Source organism: Charadrius vociferus, unplaced genomic scaffold, assembly GCF_000708025.1.
Source record: "Charadrius vociferus isolate BGI_N301 unplaced genomic scaffold, ASM70802v2 scaffold235, whole genome shotgun sequence".
In the NCBI taxonomy this organism is placed as follows: Eukaryota; Metazoa; Chordata; class Aves; order Charadriiformes; family Charadriidae; genus Charadrius; species Charadrius vociferus.
The window spans coordinates 2917200-2941816 of NW_009648536.1; the positions used below are offsets into that span (position 1 = coordinate 2917200).

Sequence of the window (24617 nt, forward strand, 5' to 3'; positions counted from 1 at the left end):
ACACTTGCCTTTGTTGAACTTCATTAGGTTCTTCTTCGCCCAGCTCTCCAGCCTGTCCAGGTCTCGCCATGTGGCAGCACAGCCTTCTGGTGTGTCAGCCACTCCTCCCAGTTTTGCATCATCAGCAAACTTGCTGAGGGTATGCTCTGTCCCCTCATCCAGGTCATTGATGAATATCTTGAACAAGACTGGACCCAGTAGTGTCCCCTGGGGAACACCGCTAGTTACTGGCCTCCAACTAGTTTCTGCGCTGCTGATCACAACTCTGAGCTCTGATATTAAGCCAGTTCTCTATCCACTTCACTGTCCTCTCACTTAACCCACACTTCCTAAGCTTATATATATGAGGATGTTATGGGAGACAGTGTCAAAAGCCTTGCTGAGGTTGAGGTAGACAACGTCCACTGTTCTCCCTTCATCCACCCAGCCAGTCGTGCTATCGCAGAAGGCTATTAGATTGTTCAAGCATGATTCTCCTCGGTGAATCCATGTTGACCACTACTCATAACCTTCTTTTCCTCTACATGCTTAGAGATGACATCCAGGATGAGCTGTTCCATCACCTTTCCAGGAATGGAGGTGGGACTGACTGACTTGTAGTTTCCTGGGTCCTACTTCTTGCCCTTTTGAAGATTCAAGTGATACTGGCTTTTCTCCAGTCCTCAGGCATCTCTCCTGTTCTTCATGACCTTTCAAAGATGATGGAGAGTGGCTTCACAATAACATCTGGCAGCTCCCTCAGCACTTGTGGGTGCATCCCATCAGGGCCCATGGATTTGTGGGTGTCAGGTTTGCCTAAATGATCTCTAACCCGATCCTCCTTGATTAAGGGAAAGTCTTTCTTTCTTGAGGTGCTCTCTCTTACCTCCAGGGTCTGGGATTTCTGGGGGTCGGCCTTAGCAGTAAATACTAAAGCAAAGAAAGCATTCATTAACTCCACCGTTTCTACATCTTCTATCACCAGGCCACCTACCTCATTCAGCAGCAGGCACGCATTTTCCCTAGTCTTCCTTTTGCTACTGATGTACTTGAAGAAGCCCTTCTTGTTGTCCTGGACCTCCTAAATACTCTTTGCAGAGGAAAGTGCCTTGGTATATCATTTGATTTAGGAAACAGCTATGGCTTTTGATACTTTGTTTGTTGTTCTTAATTACTAAATGTGTGAATAAATGCGTTCAGGATTAACACAGATGTAGCTACAGATGTAGCCTCTAACTTATAGGAGGAGTAGAGGTGTTTGTGTCAAGGAGTAACTTTGTTGCCTTAAATAATCTTATTTTTGTTTCAGAACATGGCAATGAACTTGATCACAGCTACAATATGAATTCACTCTTTTTTTTCATTCTGCTAAAACCTCTGTTGATGAATCTTGTATTTGAAATCTTAGTATTTTAAACGCCTTTTTATAAATCTTGTCTCGGATTTTTAAAATCATTTATGCTTATAAACTTGGACATGATCTCTGATTCTCTTCCAATGCCACTGGGTTAAGTCCTGTTAATATCGATGGGCTAGAAGTGTAGACTAGTAAGCTCCAAAGAAATGTGGATGTGTCCAGAAATGTCTGTTCAGTTTTAGAGGAATCATGTAGTTATTCCCCGAGTTTTCTCTGGTATTCTTGCTAAGTATTTACTCTACAGTTCTTTTGTTCTGTCTTTAGACCAGGAAAGTGTATTAAAATAACACAATGTGTTTTAAATAGTAATTCTGCAGTGTGTGTGCATCAATCTGCATGTACCTATTTTGTATTTTTAAATCTTATTTTGAATTAGGGATTGCAGATAGGGACAAGAGAACTGGAGGAGATGGGAGCAAAGTTCTGTGTTGGCTTACTGCGTTTGAAAAGAATGGCGTCACCTTTGGAGTACAATCTGCCTTCTGGTCTGTTGGATATTGAAAATGAGCTGATTGAATCAAGCTGTAAAGTGACAAGGTAGGGCACATTTATTATATTTACCTTTTTTTTTCCAGGAAAACTTGCAATTTCTCAAGTAATGCAGAGATTCTCTCAAAAACATTGTTCCATTTATCAAAAAAAAACCATGTTGATGTGTTGTGACCTGTTAGTGTATTGGAAACCTATTGTTTTAATTCAGTTGCTTTAAACTTCTTAAGAAAGCAATAAATACAGAGTTAGGCTATATGTCACATTTGTTGCGAGGATAAACACTGGCAATTTTAATGTCAGTGGGGCGTTATTATTGTCTTAGGTTTCAGTTGTCTCTGAGAGCATTTTTTTCTTTTTTTATTACTGACTACAGTATTAAAAATACATTTAGACAGACTTAAAGTATGTGAGTTAAAGCACTGTAAGAACTGTAAGTTTTTCTTCCAACCTTTTTTTTCCCCCTTTTTCCCCCCTCTGGTAGAGATATATAACAACATTTGAAGAATGCAAAATGTGTGAAATAAGGTTGGGGTCACAAAAGAAATGTATTATATGTGCTCAGTAGCTAGCTTATTAAGTTGCCAATTCTTAAAGTTCTAGACAGGCTTGCAGAAGTATGCGTACTATTGCATATTTCCCTTCATGTAATTCATCACTGAAGTATCCACATGTACACAGTAATCAGGGATGCACAGCAAATAAGTGATTTCAAATGTGCAAGCATCTCTTTCTGAAGATCTGGTTAGAGATTAAATAAAGCAGAGTTCCCTACTTCAGAAAAGCATTACATTAGAAAGGAGTAAGATTTACACACTAGAATATATTACAATTTGGCATACTTAAAGCTGAAAATGTTTTTATAGTGGCCTTGGCTGTAGCTCCAACTTAGCTGAAGGAACACTGGAAATTTGGGGGGAAAATTACATTTATTACTGGTTTTGTGCACCTGAAAAAAGGAGGTGCTTCAGACCAAGACTTTGATTAGATGCTAGACTAATAAGCAATTTGTCTGTCAATGATGTAAAACTAGCAGAGGTATGGGAGGGTATGTGTGGTACCCTGTGGAAGGGGGAGTTTAGTTCCAGCATTTAAACACGGATTATCAGTAGTGAGAAAGACTGGGGCTTGTCTTCATGCTTATCATTTACAGATAGTAATGAAAAGTGAAGTATAAGCTAAAAGATGGTAAGAACAATAGGAGGGTGTCTTAAAGTGTTTAAAAGTATATGAAGAGTAGCTGTGATGTACAGATATCTATCACTCCAGTGCTGGCTTGATCCCCCAGTATCATCTGCTCAATAGTACAGCATTAGCATGCTTGTAATGGCTAGATTTTTACTGTTGAATCAAGTTTTGTGCTTGAGTAAGGCTGAGTTAATGATTCCTGGAAGAGGTGGGCTTTGGAGTAACCCACTCCCTCCAGTGTGTAAGCCTTACTGAAGTGTAGGTAGGCTGACTGGGAGAGAGTGAAATGGCAGATGCTGAAAAAAGCAGAAAGTACTCTGCAACTCTTGGAATGGCGTTGGCATGGTGTCTCCAGCGCAGGTGAAACAGCATTTTAATCACAAAGAATGCCTTGCTGTTGTTTGCTGTACTGAGGTAACATTTATACCAAAATAGTGGTAGCAGCAGAGAGCAGCCCTCAGCATTTGTAACGTTACTGTTCAGTGTATCGCTCTAAATTTTCATTTGATGTTGTATGAATTACTGTTAGCCTTGTAAGGTGTAGTTTGAAAGAGTAAATAAAATATCAATGTGCTTAGTTTTGCAAGTGTAAAGCCATATTCCACTATCCCTGTAGTGTGGGTTTTTTTTGGGCAACAGGGAATGGTGATAAACTGTCAATAGTCTTGAACGCTTTTTCTTTTATTCCTTGCCTTGGTTGAAAAGTTGGCCATTAGAATGAATTAATGTAATTATCTGCTTTGCTCTAAAAAGTCTCTTGCTCGCCCATTTGTGTAGCACACTAGTTTAATGAGCAATACTACCGGGAGATTAGCACAGAAAATTTGCTTCCACTGCTGTAATGCCAGGGGCTGAGATAGTTGATCGTCAGGTAACCATGGAAAGCAGCTCTCTCATCCTAAGCTTTCTGGATTAAAAAAACACAGATTGAGTGAGTTTTGTCTCGTGGACAGGCGTTAACCTAAGGAGAAAAAAATGGAATTGCTTATGCATTGTTTTATTTATTTATTTATGTGTTGCTAGGTATTGTGGATACCTATCATTCTTTAGGATAAGATGTAGATGTTGGCAAAAGAGACCAAAACTTGAGAAGTGAAAAATGTTAACTGCTAAGGAAGCTTGATAAAAGCACCTCAGATAGATAAATATATTCCTTGAAATAAAGCTGGAGAGCAAGGGCAATATTTTATACTGTAAAGCTCTTGAGAGAAATCACCAGATGGAATTCCACCTTTATGACAGAAGAAGTCTTACCACAGCAAATAAAATTAATTGTTTTGATTACAGTTTTCCTCACAAAGCCTTTATCAAAATGAAAACTGCGAGATGGAAAAGGAGGAAAGAACGTGACAGTTGCTTTCAAATACAAGAAGACAGATGGAAAGAGCCTCTTCTCTCTAGGGCAAACAGGACCAGGAGTAATGGCCTTAAATTACAAGGAAAGTCAGTCTAGACTTTAGGTAAAAATTCCATATGGCAAGCAAAAATGAAGTTCTGGAATAGTCATCTGGGGAAGCTGCAGTCTCCGCAGGACATTATGAGTAGTATAGACAGGCTTCAACCTCAAATGGCCGTGGGAACAGCTGAATTAGCCTTAATGCAAAGAGGTACACAAAGGGGCTGTGGGAAACTTCTTCACTGAGTATTGTACTTAAAATAAATCACTTATTTATAAATAATAAATAGTTAAGAGTCACTTTGATTTTCTTCTTTAAAGCATTGCTTTACAGCATTCTCTCAAGCATTTCTATGTAATCAAGGAAGTGCCTGTGAGGGACCATATGGAAAAAAAACAGACCCTTTCTGGGAAATAGGCATGCTGGGGTACCTCTTTGAAGTGCCTGGACACTAATGCATTCAGTATCAGGAATAAATATAAGGTCTTAAAGATCTGTGTGCAGTTGCAGGGCTATGATATTGTTGTTATCATGGAGATGTGATAGTATGACTCACAACTGGAGTGCTGCAGTGGAGGGATACAGGCTCACTAAGTAAGGACAGGCTGGAAAGACAAAGAGGAAGAGTTGCCCTTTATGTGAGAGAGCAGCTGGAATGCATGGAGGTCTGCCAGGGGATGAATGATGAGCCAACCAAGAGCTTATGGGTGAGGATTAAAGAGCAAATCACTCTGTGTGACATGGTCATGGTAGTAGGTGTCTGCTGTAGGGCTGCCTGACCAGGAGGAACAAATGGATCAGGCCTTCTACAGACAGCTAGAAGCAGCCTCATGTTTGCAAGCCCTGGTCCTTGTGGTGAACTTTAACCGCCCTAATATCTGCTGGAGAAACAACACAGCAGGGCATAAGCAATCCAGGAGACTTCTGGAGAGCATTGATGACTACTTCCGGACCCAAGTGATAAAAGAACCAACAAGGAGATGTGCTCTGCTGGATCTGGTACTCAAGAACAAAGATGTACTGGTTTGGATGTAAACATTGAAGGGAGCCTTGACTGCAGTGCCCATGAGATAGAGTTCAGGTTCCCAAGAGGAGGGAGCAGATCAAAAAAGGCAGGATCACAACCCTGGACTTGAGGAGAGCACGCTTTGGTCTCTTCAGGTATCTGCTTGGAAGCGTTCCATAGAGTAAGACCCTGGAGGGAAGAGGGGACCAAGAAAGCTGGTGGATATTCAAAGACCACATCCTCCAAGCTCAAGAGCAGTCCAACCCCATGAGCAGAAACTTAAGCAAAAAGGAAGGTAGCTTGCATGGATGAAAAGGAGATATACAGAAGGTGAAAGCAGAGACACATAACCTGGGAGGAATACAGAAACACTGTCTGAGTATGCAGAGACATGGTTAGGAAAGATAAATTCCACCTGGAGTTGAATCTGCTGAGGTGATGAATGCCTTCTTCAGCTAAGTCTTTACTAGCAAGACTAGCTTTCAGTAATCTAAGGACCCAGAGATGAGGGAAATTCTGGAGCAAGGAAGACTTACCCCTAGTGGAAGAGGAACATGTTGGAGAGGACTTAAGCAAACTGGACTTAAGTAAGTCTATAGGTCCTGATAAGATGCACCCACAAGGGCTAAGGGAGATGGCTGATGTCACCGTGGGCAACTCTCAATAATCTTTGAATGATCATGGTGATTGGGACAGGTGCCTGAAGACTGGAAGAAAGTGAATGTCGTTCCTATCTTCAAGAAGAGCAAGAAGGAGGACCCAGGAAACTACAGGCTAGTCAGCCTCACCGTGATCCCTGGGAAGCTGGTGAAACAACTAATCCTGGGAAGCATTTCCAGCCACATGAAGGAGGAGATCGTGAGTAGTCAACACAGATTCACTAAGGGTAGTCACTCTTGACTGTCGTGGTTTGGCTTCAGCCAGCAACAAAGAACCTGTGGCTGCTTGCTCAACCCCCACAACTGTGGGGGAAAATCAGAAGAAAAAGGCAAAATTCGTGGGTTGAGATAAAGGTAGTTTAACAGAACAGCAAAGGAAAGAGGAAAACAACAACACTGATAGAGGAATTTACAAACACGATTATGGTACCACTGTTCACCTACTGGACCGGGAAGCCCCAGCCCGCTCCCAGTGGCGACTTCCTGCCCCCTCCCCTGGCCAACTCCCCCCTATAGAGTGGGCATGGCGCACATGGTATGGAATACCTGTGTTCCGGGGGCCAGATCCTTGGGGGAATTAACCCTATCCCTGCCAGAACCAGGACATTGACCAACCTGAAAACCTTCTACAGTGAAATGACTATCTTGGTTGATGTGGGGAATGAAGTGAAAGTTTTCTGCCTTGACTTCAGTAAGGTTTTTGACACTGTCTGCCATAGAATCCTTACAGAGAAGCTGATGAAGTGTGGGCTAGATAGGCAGACAGTGAAGTGAAAAACTGGCTGAACAACTGGGCCCAGAGGGTGATTATCAGAAGCACAAAGTCTAGTTGGAGGCCAGTAACTAGTGGGTGTACTCCAGGGCACAATACTGGGTCCACTCCTGTTTAACATCTGCATTAATATTCTGGACAATAGGGCAGTGTGTCCCAACTGCAAGTTTCCAGATGACACTGGGCTAGGAGTGGCTCACCCAGAGGGACCATGACAGGCGGCAGAAATGGGCTGACAGGAATCTTACGAAGTTCAGCAACAAGTGGGAAGTCCTGCACCTGTGGAGGAACAACCCCATGCACCAATACATGCTGGGGGCTGACGATCTAGATAGCAGCTTTGCAGAAAAGGCTGTGGAGGTCATAGTGGAGCCATCAATGTGCCCTTGCTGCAGAAGGCTACTGGTATCCTGGGCTTCATTAGGAGCGTAGGCTAAAGGTCAAAGGATGTGATTCTTCATCTCTCTTCTACACTGGTGAGGCCACACCTGGAGTACAGTTTCCAGCTCTGGGTTCCCCAGTACAAGAGAGACATGGACATACTGGACACAGTCCAGTCAGGAGCCCTTAAGATGATGAAGGGACTGAAGCATCTTCCATAGGAGGAAAGGCTGGGAGGGCAGTAACTGTTAGTCTGGAGAAGAAGGCTCGGGGTGTTCTATCAAGGTCTATACATACCTGAAGGGAGGTTGTAAAGAAGGTAGAGCCAGGCTCTTTCCAGTGGTGTCTGGTGACAGGCTAAGAGGCAATAAACACAAACTATAGAGGAAATTCCCTTTAAGTGTTATATATATATATAATGGTTATATATATATATATTTGTTGTGAGGGTGCTCCAACACTGGAAAAAGTTTTCCATGGGAGACATAGAGTCTTTATCACTTCAGGTGTTCAAAAGCTTTCTGGATGTGGTCCTTGGCAACCTGCTGTAGGTGACCCTGCTAGAGCAGGGATGTTGGACAAGATGACATCCAGAGGTCTCTTTCAACTCCAGCCGTTCTGTGGTTCTGTGAAAAGGGGGAAATATCTATGTCTGTCCTCAAAATACACTGAGTGCTGGTGTTTTGGGGAGCTTCAAATTGGGAGTGCTAATTTATTTTATTAGAATACAGGGTTCTAAAATCACAATCCAGTTGTATTTCTCTCTCTCAGAACTTTCACAGCCAAGCTTCTGATCCCTTGGCACTTCTGCCATATATTCTTTAATAATTTTGTAAATATTAATTCTTCCATAAATACAGGCTGGTTGTAAGGCTGTTTCACTTGACCACTTGACAACTATGGTAGATGGCCTCTAAACGATAGTCTTTCAGCAAGGGCATGCGGTTCTCTCTTGAGTTCCTTGTGTGCATTGGTGCAGCATGTTGAACTTCAAAATCCAATATTGATGAGTTACACCTATTAATCATACTTTACAATTTTTAAATGTTTTACTTTTTTTCATTTGCAGCTGCAAATATATGTTAATGAGACTATATTATTTTTCCCCATCTTTAAGTGTTATATCAGTTATATCATCGCCAATTTTATTAGAACTAAGCTTCAATATAAACGTGTCTCTTTGAAATATTAAACCTCATTTATGGCATTTTGAATCAAGATGTGGTTGTAAGTAATTAATTATCAGGGTGGCATTGAAAAACAGCCGCGGATTGCCACATAACTTTATATTAATAGCTGCCTCGGATACAGAATCTGTCTTTTATATTGTCTCTCTGGAGAAAGTTAGCATCCCGGTTCACAGGTGGTTAGTGGCTGTTCTTTGGAAAAAAAATTATTTGCTGGATTTCTCAGTTTGTTAGTGTTACTCGTGACGGAGTGGCCTTAAACCACCACCTGTTGAACTGAGGAATGTTATACGCGAGTCACTCGCCATAGTGTCTGCCATAGAGCTAAAGACACATCAGAAACACTTTAGTATCAGGATGGGATAAAAAAGGGTGAGGAGTCATGTACCAGCCAGCCGTCTAACATGCTGCTTTGCATGATGCACAAAAAATCCAGTTCTAAAGATATTTGAAGGAAGTGAATTAAAAAAGTAACTATAGTTCTTGACTTTCTTTCCAGGGTAGTAGGGGGAGAAGCAATTGGTTATGCTTTACCACTCCGGTTAAGGTTTTAACTGATCTTCAAACTGTGGACAATTAGGTGCACGTGTGGTAAAGCAGTAGGAAACTGTCATCTGGATTAAATGTTGGTGCTAGATGTTACCTTAAACCATGGACAGGATTACTGCTTTCTAATATTTCTGAAACTTTCAGTACATCAGCACACTCATTTAGAGAGAGTTTTTCTCATTTCAGTGAAACTAAACTTTACTGTAAAGCTAATGGTTATGGTCCTGATTCTGGAGTAGGATTTCTGTAGTTAGTCTGTCTAGATATTTTTTTTTAAATTATAATTCTAGTATCCTTCTGGCCCATCTCTATGCGTGATAATCGGAATTTTCCATCTGGATAACTGGGTTGACTCTTTTATTTTGATAGCTGTGCTGTGTGCCATATGAGGGATATATGTACATCATTTTTGCATAAGCAAGAAACTACAATTTTGTTCACAGTACCTCCACTATTAGCAATAAAAGTGCCTTATCATTTATATTTGCACATTATCTTCTTTCATTCTTTGCTAAAGGGATTAATACTGCCATAGGTGGAATTAAGAGATGGTCTAACTTTTGTTTCTGGAAGCTCAGAAGCTGAGTTCTGACATATACCTTAGGCCATCAGACTTCTTCCCTCAGTTACTTGGAGAAGACTGTCTGGAGCAGAGCAATTTTATTCTGATCTCCAACAAACATGCCCATATGACAACTGGGCCAGATATCCCTGGGGTCCAAGTTTCCTGTCTTTGATAGCACTCACTGCATGTCTCGGCAGAAAGTTCAAAAACCTGTACTGTTTATCGATGATGATACTCGAGGGGAAATCTCATGTTACTTATTTTTAGGGACTGGCTTATATTCAGAAGTGAAACACATACTGTAAAACAGGTTGTAGTTAAAGGTCAGCTCTTTTATGGGATAATGGAGATACCATGTTTGTCTATTCTGGATATTATTTAAAATAAATTTTAATGAATTCTCTTGAATTCCACTTCATACTGTCTCAGGAAGTACTGGCCAAGGGCGTAGTAGATGGGTATTGATGAGATCTTTCCTCCTCAAAAAAAAAAAAAAAAAAAAGGAAGAGGAATACTCAGATTTTAGCAGCCAAAGAGAAGTGTGGTTCAGCATGGATTTTTTCCCAGTCTTTCATAGGTTTGTTTTTTTTTGGGGTGGGTTCTGTTTAAGCAGTATTTTTTCTATGATCACCGAACGAGTTTCCAAGGCTATGCTGTATTTTCCTTGTACAGTGAAAAGGAAGACTGAACACTGTGTCAGGATGTTGCAGTTCATTCAGATTCCATAATCTTAATTTTTCTTGTCATCTTGTGGGTGTGAGAGTCATTCCCAAAAGTTTCACTGGAAGGCTACAGCTAATTTACGTAGATACGACGAGTACCAGCTCCTAGTTACACTTCTAATAAGACTCGGCAAACTCTTGAGCTCTCCTTTTCCCACTTCTCAGTCTGATGATAATGAAGTGCAGAGAAGCCTGTTGCTGGGTGCTCTTACAGCTGAAGCAGAGGGGAGTTGCTTTCTCTAGCTGTAGGAGACCTACTGTTTGGAGGAAGAGTTCGCTTGGCGGGATTTTCTTTCTTTCTGCCCCCTGCCCCCCTACCTCCCCAAAGTAAGGATCTGGCTAGTTTTCTGTGCAGCAGAAGTCCCTCTCGTTCTAATTAACAGGAAGTAGATTTTCATATAATTGTTTTCTGGTTTAGTGATTTAAAAAACCCCAGACTTTTATTAACAGCTCTTGAAACCTGTATGCCAAATCTGTGAAATTTGTTGTCCATTTGTCCTTTGATTCAATCCTTGTATCCAAAGTGCTGCAGTTTTAGTGTTTCTTAAGGTTCTAGACAAGATATTAAAAATATCTATCAGCTGAGGCACCTATTTATTAGGTATCTATTCACTTTAGTGCTGGAAATATACAACGAGCCCCTATTGAGTAAAATTTAGAAAGCTAATTTCTATTCCTCTTCAGAGGCAGTCATGGGTCAGAAGATAGTCACGCAATTACTTGCTTTATATGCTCAGACTTCCGTTACCATTATTCTATTATAATAAAAGTACTGCTTATACTTTCCTCACATGATCGACGGCTCATTTCTTACCATTAGAGATGAGTGAGAGGCTACCTACAGAAAATGGCGGTAAAAAATTCATTAATAAGAAGTATAAAAGAGAGTAGTGTTTTCACAGTTGTAATGTCCCTGTAATGTTAGAGTAGAGCAATTAATCAGATCGTAGTTATTTCCTTTATGTTTTGGATGCTGTGGTGTTACTTTTCACAAAAACACAATTTCAGTGCTTTAGAGGATAAGCAGACAAGTTTAAACATTGAAGTCTTAAGGCACAGAAGCACTGCTTTTATTTTTTGCAAATTATTTTGAGGGTTTCTCAAATTCTTTTTGGTTTTACTGGTTATACTTAAAATGGCCAAGTAAATGTTAATATGACAAAATATACCTCCAGTATGTCATTACACATAGGCTTAGTTTCCATAAGTTCATTTTGAACCATGGCTGAAACATATTTGACTTAAGAAAAATAAAGCAATAAGTAGATTTATTTCCCTCTGGCACTGCACTTTAACATTTTAAGTGATGAATTAAACACTTTATTTTTCTTTAATTATTTCAAACCCATTTGCCAATGTTTTCCCCCCAGTTCCAAATGGAAAAGATTAGACTAAATGTAATACTGATCTTGTAGTAAGAATTATGGTGGTTACGCTGACAGGTTTGATAGGGTCTGTATGCAATGAAACAAAAACACATGACTGCAGTCATAACTGTTAGGACTTACTGGAATTATCCTTTGTGCAATAACTTGACCTCTTTTTGGAAATTCTAGTCGTTTCATTGATTGTTTTGAGGCTCATTGGTGTGTTCTAGAACATGGTGTATTTTCGTTTGTTGATTTGATTTAATTATAGCAGAGAAGCAGACTGAGCTTTTGGGACCCAGCATGTCTAGAAAATGGTAGGAAAAGTAGACTGCCAAAAGGAGCTGTGGGAAAGAAAAAACCTGATGCAAAATCCATTTCCTGCACTTAGTCTTACACTTGAGAAAAGATCAGACTGGTGGGGCAAGGAGTAAAGGGTACACGCAGTGAGACTGTGTCCAAGATCTTCCTGCGAAGGGTCTTTCTCTAGGCTGCTGGAAAGAAACTGGATCTGTCCTGCTTTATTTCCCTCCCCCATATTAACTTTTAAACTTTGCCCAGACATTTGCATACTTATAATCTCCTTCACCTGGGAGTAAAAGTTTTTCCTTCCTACTTTCCTGCGGCGTTTGAGCTTTTCTTGGCCTTTCTTCCAGTACCTTAGGAGTACAACTTAGTTAAAAAGAAAGGCATCTTATGCTGCAGCTTTTGTCCCATCTGTCCCTTTCAGAAGGTTGGAAGAAAAATCTGTCAAAGATGAGACCCAGAATTTCACTGGTGTGCCTGGTGGCAGTGCCCATGCACCAGGACCCTCCTCTGGCCTAAGTGGAAGTGATTACTTTCAATTCTGTGTAGACTGTAGTATTAGAGTACTGTTTGTCTTCTCAAGGGCAAAATAAGGAAACAAACTAGTAATCTTGGGGGAGGAGAAAGAAATACCATTTTTCAAGCTTTTCTTCCACTCCTGGTAGTATAATCCAAATATTAGTGTGGGCTGCAGTCAACAATTGTTGTGTCCAACTAACTTAGTCCATTTTTGAATTTCACAAAATCTATTTCAGGGTGGCAGCACAAAGAAAGTGTTGAGATTACTTTTTATTAAGCTGTGGAGTGAAATTTTGTAGCTCTGTGTCATGGTTTGGTCCAGACTGGCCAGTGGAAGGAAGGACAGACACTCCCCCACGGCTCCCTGAAGGGGGAGGAGGAAGAGAGAGAAGGAGACTTATGAGTTTAGAAAAGAAATTGAATTAAAATATTAATAAAATGATAAAAAAGAAATAATGAAAGATACACAATATATACAAAACCGTATCAAGCTCCCAGGAGTTCAGTTAGTTAGAAGAGGCTTAGCTGCACAGTAAAATTACTGAACAGAAAATTGGTTCTGCTTTACCTCAAACCAGGACGCTCTGGAAGAGGGGATATTTAAAAACAAAACTTAAATGGGATTTGGATACAAAGCTTCTTGTGGCTTAGAAAAAAGTTGGACATGTTGTTCTCCTCTTTAACCTTGGAAATTCCCTTGAGGAAATATCCTTACTACTTGCGAAAAACATATAGGTGAAGAGCTCCTGAAGGGGACAGCACACGTAGTTTCTTGCGTGATGCTGCCTACTGTAGCAGCATTGCTGATCCCTGGAAGAGAACATAGACCCTAAGGGGAAATTAAAAGGAAAAGTATGGAGGAACGATTCCTTTGTGATATTTCCTGACTCTCTTTCTCCTCTAAATTTTTCCCTCTCCTGGTAATGCAGTTTTAAAAGGAATCATTAGTTCTTCAGATTTTTCTCTCCTTCTTTTCGCAACTCCCCAAGTAGCTGCAACTCTCCATAGTTTGGCAGGGAATATTTCTTAATTTTTTATTTCAAAGTTTTAAAATGCATACACTTCCCCTGTAGTCTCAGAAAACTGCTGATCTCCATGGGGTTGATATTGGTAATGGTTGTGTCTGGCTTGTGGATTAATTTCCCTGTAATTGAGTCATAATGAAAAATCCAAGTATATCTTTTGAGGGACAAATAAAATTTTAGTTTGAAAAAATATACCATGTTAGTGAATAAGTTTGGTTTTTTAATATGTTTGGAGGATTAATATAAATAAGAAAAAAACATAGTAAGGTATTGTCATTTAAAAAAAAAAGTAAATATGTTTTAGAAAAAAGTTGTATTCATTCCTAAATTTAGTGTATTCAATGCCAGGTGATGTAGAAATACTCTTTTTTAAATGAAAGGGATATTCTTAAAGTTCTTCATAAAGCTGAAGACCACAGTATTGTATCAGGTATATTAATCAGGTGTTTAGGAGTTCATCTTTTTACCCACAAAATTCTGTTTAAATAAAATATGCAAAACTCCAGGTTTTCATATAGTATTCTCTTTTATCTGCTGTATCTTCAAAGCAAATACACAGATTATGGCATCCCTTACATTACAGAACTGTAGTTCTGTGATAAACAACCTCTCCTAACCTGAGAAAAATAATGGTTTCCTTTTAAAAGAAAAAGCGGGAGGTGTAGGGGTAGGGGATGACGGATTATTGAGCAAGTTAATTAGAAACAGCCCAAGGGAAAAGTTAGGAAATTAAAACCCATAGAATCAGCATGACGGCAGCTAAAAATATATTGTCATAAGATATGCTGAGGGTGGGGAGCAGCAGGGAGGCAAATAAAGAATTTGATTAAACAGCAAGAAATTTTTTCAGGTGTTTTGGTTTCTACATTTTTTGTGATCCAGCCTCAGTAAAACAGTGGAGTAATAATTACGCTTTGCAGATTCATGCTAACCTTTAGAGTAAAGATTGCTGGAAAGTTAAATATCCAAGGTTAACATTTGCTACATCAGAAGAAAACATGCCATGGGAAAGCAAATATATGTGAGTGGTATGTGACACGGGTTTTTCCTTTCCATGTAGAAAGGACTGGGATACCATTTTGTAAGGAATATAGACTCAAGAAAGGGAAAATGAAAAAATAATAAATATAATTGTAATACTTATTTTCAATAATAAGTGATTGGCAAGTGGTGGTGCATTGTCCTGGATGGTAGTAGAAAACTAAGATTATTATGAGGCAGATTTCAGGGCCAGTTTTGACATTAAAGGTTTGTTTAGCTTTGAAAATAAGATCTGTTTATCTATTCTAATGGTACTCTTCTTGAATAGAGAAAGTAATTTATAACGTTGATTTTTGTTTTATTGAATGGAAAATATCAATGAAAAGCATCTTTCAGTTTCAGATCAGAATTTTGAAAGTACACATGCCAGAGAAAATGTCTAAAATGTGTTGCATCAGACACATTGTGCACAGTGGCTGAATTTCTAGAAGTTGGGGGCATGCCTACATGCTTACACATAAGTGGCAAGGTAAAATAAATTTATGCAAATATAACAAATGTGTATTTAATACATACACTGTATGTTTTTCAAGACAATATAAAAATCATAGAATCATAGCATGGTTTAGGTTGGAAAGGACCTTAAAGATCATCTAGTTCCAACCCCCCTGCCGTGGGCAGGGACATCTTCTGCTAGACTGGGTTGCTCAAAGCCCCATCCAGCCTGACCTTGTACACTTCCAGGGATGGGGCATCCACAACTTCCCTGGGCAATCTGTGCCAGTGTCTCACCACCCTCAGAGTGAAAATTTTTTTCCTAATATCTATTCTAAATCTTCCCTCTTCTAGTTTGAAGACTTTCCCCCTCATCCTACATGCCCTTGTTAAAAGTCCCTTTCCAGCCTTCTTGTAGGCCCCTTTCAGATACTGGAAAGCTGCTATAAGGTCTCCCTGGAGCCTTCTCTTCTCCAGGCTGAACAACCCCAACTCTCTCAGCCTGTCTTCGTAGGAGAGCTTCTCCAGCCCTCTGATCATCTACATGGGGCCCTCCTCTGGACCTGCTCCAACAGGTCCATGTCCTTCTTATCTTGGGGGGCTGAGAGCTGGACGCAGTACTCCAAGTTGGGTCTTGCCCCAAGAAGGGCAGAATCACCTTCCTCGACTTGCTGGCCACACTTCTTTAGATGCAGCCCAGGATGCAGTTGGCCTTGTGGCCTGTGAGTGCTCATTGCTGGCTCATGCTGAGTTTCTCATCAACCAACAGCCACAAGTCCTTCTCCTCAGGGCCACTCTCAATCCGTTCTCCACCCAGCCTGTATTTGCACTTGGGATTGCCCCAGCCCGTGTGCAGGACCTTGCACTTGGCCTTGTTGAACTTCATGAGGTTTGCACAGGCTCCCACCTCTTCACCCTGTCAGGGTCCCTCTGGATGGCATCCCTCCCCCCGACAGTGTTGACCATGCCACATAGCTTGGTGTCATCAGCAAACTTGCTGAGGGTGCACTCCTGGCCTGTAGCAGACCCCCACTGTAACATCACTGGTCCCTGCCTTCCCTTTAATCCTGACCTATAGGGTCTCGGTTGGCTCCTCATCCATCCCCAGGCAGAGATCCATGCAGTCCAGCTGGTCCTGGACATAAAGGGCGACACCCCCTCTTCATATGTTGTGAACTGACTCACTTTGAAGAGGTGAACTATGTGGTTTGCTTCTGTGTCCGGTTCCCTGATTTTTATATTTTTTTTTTAAATAGGTTCTGTTGGTTGCTTATTTTAAACTGGATTATCTATGTGAGTTTAATTTCCAGATAATGGCACTTATTAAAAAGAGTGGATAGAATTTTTTAAGAGCTTTACTATTCTATATTATACCTCACTAACATGAATTTTTATAAGCAACTACTGTAATGCATTAAGATCCTATTGTCAGTGGTTAATAAACATTGGCACAGGTCATTGTAGCTTTCTGTTTCGGTATTTAGAATTACTAGTTAATATTGGGCCAACATTCAGATTTAATGGCTCCATTTCCTCTGAATTGAATTACACAGTCTATCCTGCAATGGCAGTGTGGATTCCTTGCATACAAAAGCCAACATATCAATGCCTGTGCTAAGTGATTAGAAGCAGAAGTTGCAAAAAAGCTGTGCACTTGTTGGAATATGATACATTTGGTGAAGTTCCTTTCATTTTGTTCTTTAAATAAATGAAACATTTAAACCTCTCCCCCCAACTCTTTTTTCCTTAGAAGTGTTGGTACGTAGTGACTTCCAATGGTGGAAAGCATCACAGGATGAAAGCACAGAAAAATTGTATTCCTTTGCTGGTTCTGCTGCAGGTTCTTCACGCAAAGCATGTATCCGTATGTTGAGTACCTGTAAAATGAAAGACACATCTTAGCAAAGATACTGGTTATTTTCCTCACTCTTTGTCTCTCCTAAATGGAAACAATTTGTTTTAAACACCCAGTTCATTAACCAACATAGTGGGTTGTTGCCCTAGTGTTTAGTTTTGTGGAGAATTCCTTTTTGCATGGCTTAATGAGTAAGAGCTTATTTAGTGAACTGTGATACAGATTATTTTAAACATAAATCCAGAGACTGTGACTGAATTGATTTTTGATAACTTAGTTTCTTACTATTTTAGGTCTTCTGTCCTATTTTTTCTAAGTTAGGGCTAAGAATTCTTCTCATTTGTTCTTCTCCCAATATTTGAATTAACTGTCAACAGCACAAAACACTACAGTGTAGCGTGTCATTGAGGCTACAGGTAGCGAAATAATACTGTGACATTTATTTATATTGAAGAGAGATTGCATTGCAGATTTCAGGTGGTCCACTTATGCTCCTAAAAGGCAATTAGGAAGAAGCGGTGATTAATCCTTTTAATTAAAAAGCCACAGCCAAGCTAGGTTGTTGTGTGCCTTAAGACAAAATTCGTCAAAATTAATATGCAAACATTCCTACAAGTACCCTGTGATCTTTCTCAATAAGAACACTCTCACTGTTTTGTATGAGTTCTGTATGATTTGATTATTAGGTAAAATGCATTACAAAACCCTCTTAGGACTTCATCTGAATATAAAATCACTTAAGAAGTATTTAGGAATACTTAATGCTTTTAAGCAGATAGCTTTTTATGTCTCAAGGGAGGTTAGTAAAACTGGCTCTGGAAAACACTTTTTTCTTTTTTTTTTTCTTTTTTTCTATGTCCTACGGAGGTGGGAGGATCAGCAAGTTGTATTTTAACCTTTCTCAAGTTAACACTAAAGGTGTTAGTCATCTTATTCTTGGAGGCTATTAGTTAAGGTCATAGAGCATTCTGTGGGCAGTGGCTCAGTACCTTAAATCCATTGCCTCTGAGGTGCACGGCTTAACATACACGTTTCAACTGTGTGCAAGCGTGTGAGGACCTGACATGAGTCAAGTGATTCAGATAGGAACTTAATCTTAGTTGTAGGTGTAAACATGAGTCCTTGTTTTGTTGTCTCTGATACATACAGTGTAACTGCTCACAATACTCTTCAGTAAAATGTGTGTTTTAACAAAACACAGAGGTTTCCCAATTGAATTTTTAGACTCTGTTTTTTAGTTATAGCAACTGATGTTTCTTTATGTAGTTGTATCCTTCTGCAACAACTTCTGATACTGCTATAATTACATTAAGTTCTTACAGGCCGTTAGTGTAGGTCTATAATGTGTAGCTAATTTGTCATGGCACGCTTGGGTAACAAGTTGTGTATGACTGACTAATTAGTTCACGGTCTTACAAACGTGGTTTTGGCTCCCAGTTGTTTTATGTGCAATTAAAAAATCAATATGATTTCAGGTAAACTGCCCCTTTCCTGAGGTAATTTTTGGATTATTGTATGTCAGGATAGGAACAGGGCATAGTCTGAATGTGCTGTTGCAAGTAAAACTTCTAACATGGTTCATGCAACTTCTTGTTCATTACAGCCCCACTACATACGTTTTGGATGAAGATGAGCCTCGCTTTCTTGAAGAAGTTGATTACAGCGCAGAGAGTAATGATGACCAAGACATTGAATTAGCTGATAATGCAGGTGATTATGAGGCAACTAGTCAAGAAGATGGACTTTCAGACTCAGATTCAACAAGGATACTCCTTTCTTGAACGATCTTTGCAGCCAATAATGGGAAATTAAGTATCCTGGATTTTCATAGTCATAAACTTCTTTGCTTTTGTCTACCAAGGGGATAAGCTTAAAGAAACACAAATAACTGGGCCCTGCCTAGCTCAAGGACAATAAATATTTCTGATAAATTGGTACTTGTTTTATTTAAGGAGTTTTGTGTTTTCTTTTAGCACTGAATAGATAAATTTATTTACCAGTTCATTTTCTACTCAATAGCACCGCATGGCATTTTGTGTCCTTAAACCCTATTTTCAGAAGAATTGATTATAATTTCTGGTGTGTCTGAGTACAGAAACTAATTATTTGTGGTACGGTTCTTTGAGTTGCTTCCTGAAAAATACATATGTACAGATTTTCTAAATTAATTTGTGTATGTGTGTGTATATGCGCATGTGTATACTGAGGTGAAGAGGTTATTTTTCAACATTATTTCAAAGATACTTGATTGTGTTTGAAGTAATGTAGTGCCTGCTCTGGAACCATTCAATAATTACTAAATTAAAAATGAAAAAGTGATGTGTGAATTGGTGCACTTGTTTCTTGCTTCTGATGATTATATGGCTTTGCCACAGTACTAGATGAAAAAAAAAAATCTTTCCCATAAAATAGGCGTGGTCTGATATGAAAAGGTTAGGTGTTTTTAAGTGTACATGACTACAAGAAGTGGTTAGGTATGTACACTGTATGTATGTTCAGCTACCCAGTTACTAAATTTTTCTTGTTCAATATGCACGTAGTAAAAAGCGGTTCACTTTACTGGGGGCACATTAACTATATACCCAATTCAAATGCTTTAAGAGGGAAAGTGCATTTTGGTTTAAACGTCTTTTGCCTGGTCTGAATCAAGTGTTCAGTCTGCTCTGAGAAGAAGATTGGACTGTAACTTCCTGAGGTCTCTCCCAGCCTGAATAATTAGTCTGTGATTCTGTATTCTTCATGTTGAAAGTCAAGCTGTCAGGCATGGGATTTACACTTCTTCATCTTCTCTTGGTATCTACTAATTTTTATTGCCTCTTGGCTCTGCTTAGAATAAGATCTAATAGAGAAATGAAGTTGTACCTCATTGTTTACAGAACTGACATGTTTTGCAATGAAAAATATTCTTCCAAAATTATTTTTACTTGGTGTGACCCAATTGTGGCATTCATTTTCTGCTGCATGTGCAAGGGCTTTAAGAGCATGAAGAACAATACTCTCAAGTTACAGCAGATTTCTAACTGATGAGAACTTTGTGTATGTTTACTGTTGCAAATAAAACTGTATTTTGGAGGGGAAGGTTGCCTTTGGTAGAAGGATAAAAAAAATAAATTGAAGAGAATTAAGTGTATCAATGATTCTCAGTCTGGAGATGGATTTTCACCAGGATCTGCTCTTTCAAATGCAGCGTTGTTCGGGGATGCCTATCCATACTGTCCTGATTCTGCAACTGAGGAAGTGTTTTTGATCCCTCATGATATGCTACTGTATTTTTGTTTAAAGGCTTACATTTATATTTATAACCATGCAGTTTTGAGATGTAAGCGTATAATGGAAACATTTACATTCTTGGCCCTTTATAACTCCTGTAACGAAAACGTTCATTCGTTATGTTTCGTGAACTACATAAGGTAAATAAGAACGTTTATTTAATACCGTGTTGAAGAGGAGCCCTCTGCATTGAAACTGTAGAGGAATTTGGGAATCTGCCAAACAGAAGGATTAACCTTGCCACAGAATTTGAAGTACCTTTAAGTCAGTCCAGTGAGAGCAGAGCAGAATACTTATATTGCTGTGTCAGTCTTGTACTGGTTATCTGCATAAATAAATTTTCATCCTTAAGGACTCATACTTCAGTACCCTACATAAATAATTTTGACATACATTTCAGGGGGTGCAGGATGCCACGTGTTAGTTAACCCCATTGTGCATTTTTCCTTAGTTTCATATGAATCTGTATTAATCCTAGAACACTATTTTCATAATACAGGCAAGACTAGAAAAGTACTTCATCGATTTAGAAAAAGTTGTGGCTTAGTACTACAAAATTATCTTTTCATCCTGAGTAAATATGCCTATATGCTCTTCTCATGTCTTCTACAGCTTTCAGTCTATGCAAAGAAGGAGTTAAGAATTACTTATACAAAGGATCAGGGTAACAGGCACTTTCCTAAAACAATAATGTTGTGTTTATACACTAGATTCTAATGCACTTCTGCATTAGATTAGATATATGTGTTCGATTAGATGAGATGTCAGTTCGGCAGTTGTGGGTCTGAACTTCTACCAGTGCAGTTCTGATGTAAGAGTGAAACTTCGCCTTTACCTTACACATTGTTGAAAATGCAAAGGCCGTTACCTCTTAGATGTTTTGCGGCACTTGTTAATGTGCCTTCTGAAAGGCAGTGTCTCCATTCGTGTTCGTGGGGATGCCAGTTCACAGGAAAAACTGCTGCAGTGGTAGCTGCTTTGCACTGTTTATCCCTTCTCTACTATATGTTGCCATTGTTGCAGTGGTGTTGGCAGACACTTTTATCTGTTTTGGTGGGAAGTCTGGTGCTTAGCTGAAAATGGAATAGCTGAGGCTTGAGCATACACTCCATTCTGTTACTATGGCATTCACCCCGAATAAATGGGCAGAATGGATAGCAAAGAATGGCAGCTTCTTGAACTGTCACAAATCAGTCGTCTAGCATGGCCTGTCCCAGACAATTGACTGTCTTTATTTTATGCATTGGCATTCCAATGTGTTTCTGGTTTTAAATGATGCTCTTTACTATAAGCGTGGCTGATTCTGTATAGGAAAAGGAGATATTCTTACTTCTTTTTCCAGTAATAACACCAAATAAGATTATGAACAATAATTACGTCTATGTTATTTACTGTCTTGCTTCTAAAGAATTGCTGGGTGATTCATTACCTTATTCCCTTTTCAGGTATAATTCAAGTCGCAGCACAAATTTTGGTATTGTGTCTTCACTGGTGACATCCCCTGGTGTAATGTAACTTACAGCTAAGACTGCTGTTTGTACCAAAATCTTGCCTGGTTGTTTTTGGAGGTGGATTGCTTTATCAGCCTGACTTATCAGGGAGAACTGGTTTGAATTTCAAGACTGCAGTAGCAGTAAACACTTTTCACAAAATGCAAAAATTCAAGGTTTCAGATAGGTTCTATTGTAATGCTGTGATAGATATAATTGTTGCAGTGTTATTATGCATGCCCCAAATAACAATACTTATTAATAAAAATACATAATAAAGAGTTAATTACAATCACTTTGCTTCCCTATTATTGGTTAGAAATGTTTAAAAGATTTCTCATCATAGCATTTGCAGCAACGTACCTGCCTATAAGAACTGGGGTGTGCTTAGCATTTCAAAAAGGAGGATATTTTTGTTCTCTGTCAAGTTAAAGTCAGTGTGCTGCAGGCTTAGAGTACTATTTGCATATTAATAGATTGAATTATAACTCTCTTAAAAAGCTTAATATTCATCAGTGTCTGTAAAACTTACAAAGACTTTGGATGAACCACAATGAAGGCCATTGCAGAGGGCACAGAACAGGAGAGTCTTTTGCTCCTACACAGCTAATAGGCTTTTAATCTGATTTAGGAAAGGCACAAGTTTATTCCTCAGTAAGTCATCCCTTTACAATTCAACTCAGACTGCACTTGAGGACTAAGTTATTTTTACTACTTATATTTTTGCAGCAGCAATTTTAAGATTTGAGACAATTTTTTGAGGGAAAGCTTAAGATAAAAGTAGATCTTCTAATTGTGTGGACTTGTCTGAAAAGAGCAAGTGGTTACTAGGAATCAACAATGTCACTTTTGCAAATACATATGCAGTGTACTTTACATCTGTCATGTTAGTTTTAGTTGAACAACTTTGTTCACAAGCTCAGTTGTCCAAACTGTTGTAGGTTGTAGAAAAGTCACAGTTAAATTAATCTAAGGATTTCTCTCTTTGATCTTAATGTTTTTAAGGTCGTCAGGATGTAAAGCGTTTGAGATGCGACCTTGCATCTCGTTTGCTTAAATAAACTAACTGGAGATTGGTTTGAAAGAAGGGCTTCAAGATATTAAAAGCTAAGCAGCTTTGACCTTTAGTTAAGAATACATTACTTTAAATTATGGATGGCTTGGCTATTTTTAGTAGTATCATATAGGAATTTGTTTAGTCCCTGTAGAATATGTCATAACTATGAAACACTCCCCCCCTTAATTCTGTTATAGGAAAAAGTTAGGTGCATATATCTTTTATTGTTTTGGGGTTTTTTTTGTTTTTGTTTTTTTTTTTTTTTCAAAAAGCATAATATTGTTCATGCAGCTCTTGAAGCAGTTCAGAAAGAATCATCACTGCAAATTACGGGTTTAGCAACAAAGGAAACAGCACACTATACGATTTGTTGATCCAAATTACGTGGTTACCAAATGCCAACCAGCTGCTGCTTTTTGCTGCCTATGCAGCATTCTTACCACGAGATGTCCGTGCTTAGTGTGTGCCCTTCTTTCTTAGAATGAGGTTATTCAGCATGCATCATATTTCATGGTAGATTGGAAGAATATATACTTAAACTAGCAGCACCACATAGCACTACTGTAAATTTTTACTGGGCTGAATGCTAAATAATAAAAGAACCCAACTACCAAAATTTCACAATGGTACCTCCATACGTGAAACACTGCTGTTAACGTGGAGTGGGGAGATTGACTTATAATGACCTGAAATAGGACTCTTCTTTGCACTGTCCCTCCAGAAGAGGATCTCTATAATTTAGTACAGACTAAGAATTATTTTTTTCCAAACCCCAGACTACCCTTGCCTATCTTTTGTCACTCACTTCAAAAGAAAAAGGTCTAGATTTGCTTGTTGTGTATTTAGAGAATAACTCATTCTCTTACTCAATTCTTCCCCCCCTCCGAAAAAGGCAAGTGGAGTCTAAAAATGATGTAATACTATCGTAGAAGTCTTCATACAGCTTAATCTGCATAAGGTGTCTCAATTTAAGGTAAGTTCTAAGCTTATTAGAAAAGCTGTCAAGGTCATAATGAGATTTGCCCCAGAACATGTAGGTCCATGGCCCAGGAATGGCTGAGACAGGGGGTTACCTTTTACAGAACAATGGTCTTGCTTCCCCTCAAACTTGAAAATGAAGCAAAGGTTATTTGGCTTCCAGGCAGCTGGGAAAGGTGATGCAGGCTGAAGCCAAAACACAGGTCACCCAGCCCATGTTTTATTTACAGCTTGCTGTCTTCTCACATTTAACCCTAGCACCTGAAACAGCTCTGGGAGGCTACTGGCTTTTGGAATTGAATTGGTTTGCACTGGGGTGGTCTTCCATCGCTTGATTGTTTGCAGACTGCTCTCCTTAGCAAGCCTCACCTGACCTTTCAGGGTTAAATCAGAACTGTTGTCTTCTCTGGCTAATCATGAAGGCAACATAAACCACTCTCAGATGGCAGCATTGTACTTGTGCTCACTGCGTTCCTAGAAGAAAATGAACATGAAAGTATTTCAGCATAAACAAGACAGGAGGCACAGAGTGAAGAGGACAGATGATCTTTAATATTTTGTATAATATTTGCTTAATTGTACCATATTTGCCTAAATCTTATTAATGATACACGTAGTCCAGCTGACCCCACAGATTGAAATGGCTGTTGTACATTTTGTGAAGACAAAACTGGAACGAGGTGTCTCACACAAACCATCAGCCAACAGTCTGCCTTAATACTTGGCTTTGATCCAGCATCCCAGTTAATTTAATTTAGTACAATACACTGCCAAATGGAAAGTCCTAAACTGGGTCAGACAGCCTTCCAAAGTAACGTATGCCCCAGGGTTTTCTGTCCTGTGAAGACTGTTGCAAAATCTGCAGATTCTCTGCAACAGGCATCCTGCTGATACAGCTCCCGTATAATCAAAAGGGACAAGCTCAATTTACACAGATCTTGTGCTTGTGTACGCTTGTACACA

The 24617-nt window shown here is 39.3% G+C and overlaps 1 protein-coding gene across 1 annotated transcript in view; it reads left to right on the forward strand.

The window, feature by feature from the left end:
- Positions 1-18640, forward strand: part of AGTPBP1 (ATP/GTP binding protein 1) — a 57415-nt gene extending 38775 nt beyond the window's left edge. Inside the window, exons 24-25 of the mRNA XM_009885844.1 lie at positions 1773-1933; positions 18463-18640. Coding sequence (XP_009884146.1) covers positions 1773-1933; positions 18463-18640 — 339 coding nt within the window. The remainder of the gene's footprint in view (positions 1-1772; positions 1934-18462) is intronic.
- The last annotated feature ends 5977 nt before the right edge of the window (positions 18641-24617 follow it).